Source organism: Pyxicephalus adspersus, chromosome 4 (genome assembly GCF_032062135.1).
Source record: "Pyxicephalus adspersus chromosome 4, UCB_Pads_2.0, whole genome shotgun sequence".
Taxonomy (NCBI): domain Eukaryota; kingdom Metazoa; phylum Chordata; class Amphibia; order Anura; family Pyxicephalidae; genus Pyxicephalus; species Pyxicephalus adspersus.
The window spans coordinates 146,703,619-146,705,143 of NC_092861.1; the positions used below are offsets into that span (position 1 = coordinate 146,703,619).

Below are 1,525 nucleotides of genomic sequence, written 5' to 3' on the forward strand. Positions count from 1 at the left end.
TCTGATATGTCATCAATCTACAGAGAATGGATAGGCTGCATTGTCAATGACATCACCAGCTTCCAATGCACGAATGAGAAATGCCTGGGGTTTATAGTAAATAGCATTTTCAGTGATGTCACATGTTGCAAGGATTTGAATAGGCTGCGTTTGGATGTGCTTGGTTTATACTTAATTGCATTCCCAGTGATTTCATTTTTCTAGTCCTTAGTACAGGAATTAATTTTAAGTGAAAGTAAATTCAACCTGTACAAAAAAATAAAAAATCTGTCTTTACTAGGTCACCTCAATGATAATTTTCTAGCAACTTACGTAAAACAGTCACATCGCTCGTCAAAGGCAATTGCTTCTAGGTCAACGTCTGATGCTAGGGATGGCCGAGTTCCATTCTAGAAAGACAAGAGAACACAAAAATTCTTAAAAAAAAGTCTCAAACATTCACTGGCATTTTGCTTTCCTAAATCCAGACTTTGCAGAAACTTCCTGTAATAAAGACCAGCCACTACTTCACTCTCTCCTGGTGCAGAATGACTGGTCTTGTCTCCTCCCCCTGTAGTTTTCTGCATACAGCATTTAATGGGTGAATCTGCGGGGTTCGCCCCACAGCTCTGCTCTCTGTACAGGTTTTCCACAGCCCAGTGATGATGTGAGTAATACTTTTATTTAGAAACATCTGGGTTTGTAATAGCATTGTTGCACACAAAGTGAGTTTATATCATTTGTTGTCCTATAGGAATATATATAGAAACAAAGGCCAAGGGCAACACTTCCCATGATATTGTAAACGGGAGTACTGCACCTAGATATTTGTCATACTGTACTTATTTGGAATAATTATACTTCTTGAATATCCAATATACATTTTATTGCCAAATACAAAACCCCAACTTTCTCTGTCCTGTTTATTTACTCATTAGATTGTGAGCCAACGAGTAACAACCCACAGACATTGTGCAGCAATGCATGATAAGTTGGCGCTATATAAATACTAGATAATAATTTATTTAGGAACTTTAAGAAAATACTTCATTAAATGATCATTTTGTCATTCATATTTAAAGATCCTTCAAAGTGCTTGAGATTTATTTACCTTGGTGATGGTTCTCAGGATAGCCAGCCGGTCAGCTGGGGGAGGAAGTCCCACATACAGGGTTTTGTCCAGGCGTCCAGGTCGTAGAATAGCCGGGTCAATGATATCTGTAAAAACAAAATCGGGGAACATTTGTTAGACTATCTAAGAAATCTAAGGACTGTACAACTACAGATCCTGTACTCATACACTTCACACTCTTCGGGAAACAGCTTCTGGGAGTCCTGGCACTGAACATGAACGGAATGTTTTCTATAAAATTATTACCATGTTCACTGCCAACAGGTATTTGATGAGGAGACATATAGAACACGTCCTAACCTGATAATTATGCCTGAAAGCTGAGGAACTCGCAGCATGTGTTAATTACATCTACATGATGTCCGTCTAATTTATAGTTTAACTAAAATTGTGTAACTAAAATTGTGTCTGCAG

At 38.0% G+C, this 1,525-nt stretch overlaps 1 protein-coding gene across 1 annotated transcript in view; it reads right to left on the minus strand.

Moving 5' to 3' along the window:
- Nucleotides 1-1,525, minus strand: part of NVL (nuclear VCP like) — a 41,557-nt gene that overhangs the window by 7,127 nt on the left and 32,905 nt on the right. Inside the window, exons 19-20 of the mRNA XM_072409909.1 lie at nt 1,091-1,197; nt 313-389 (exon numbers count right to left, since the gene is read on the minus strand). Of these exons, the coding sequence (XP_072266010.1) occupies nt 313-389; nt 1,091-1,197 (184 nt within the window). The remainder of the gene's footprint in view (nt 1-312; nt 390-1,090; nt 1,198-1,525) is intronic.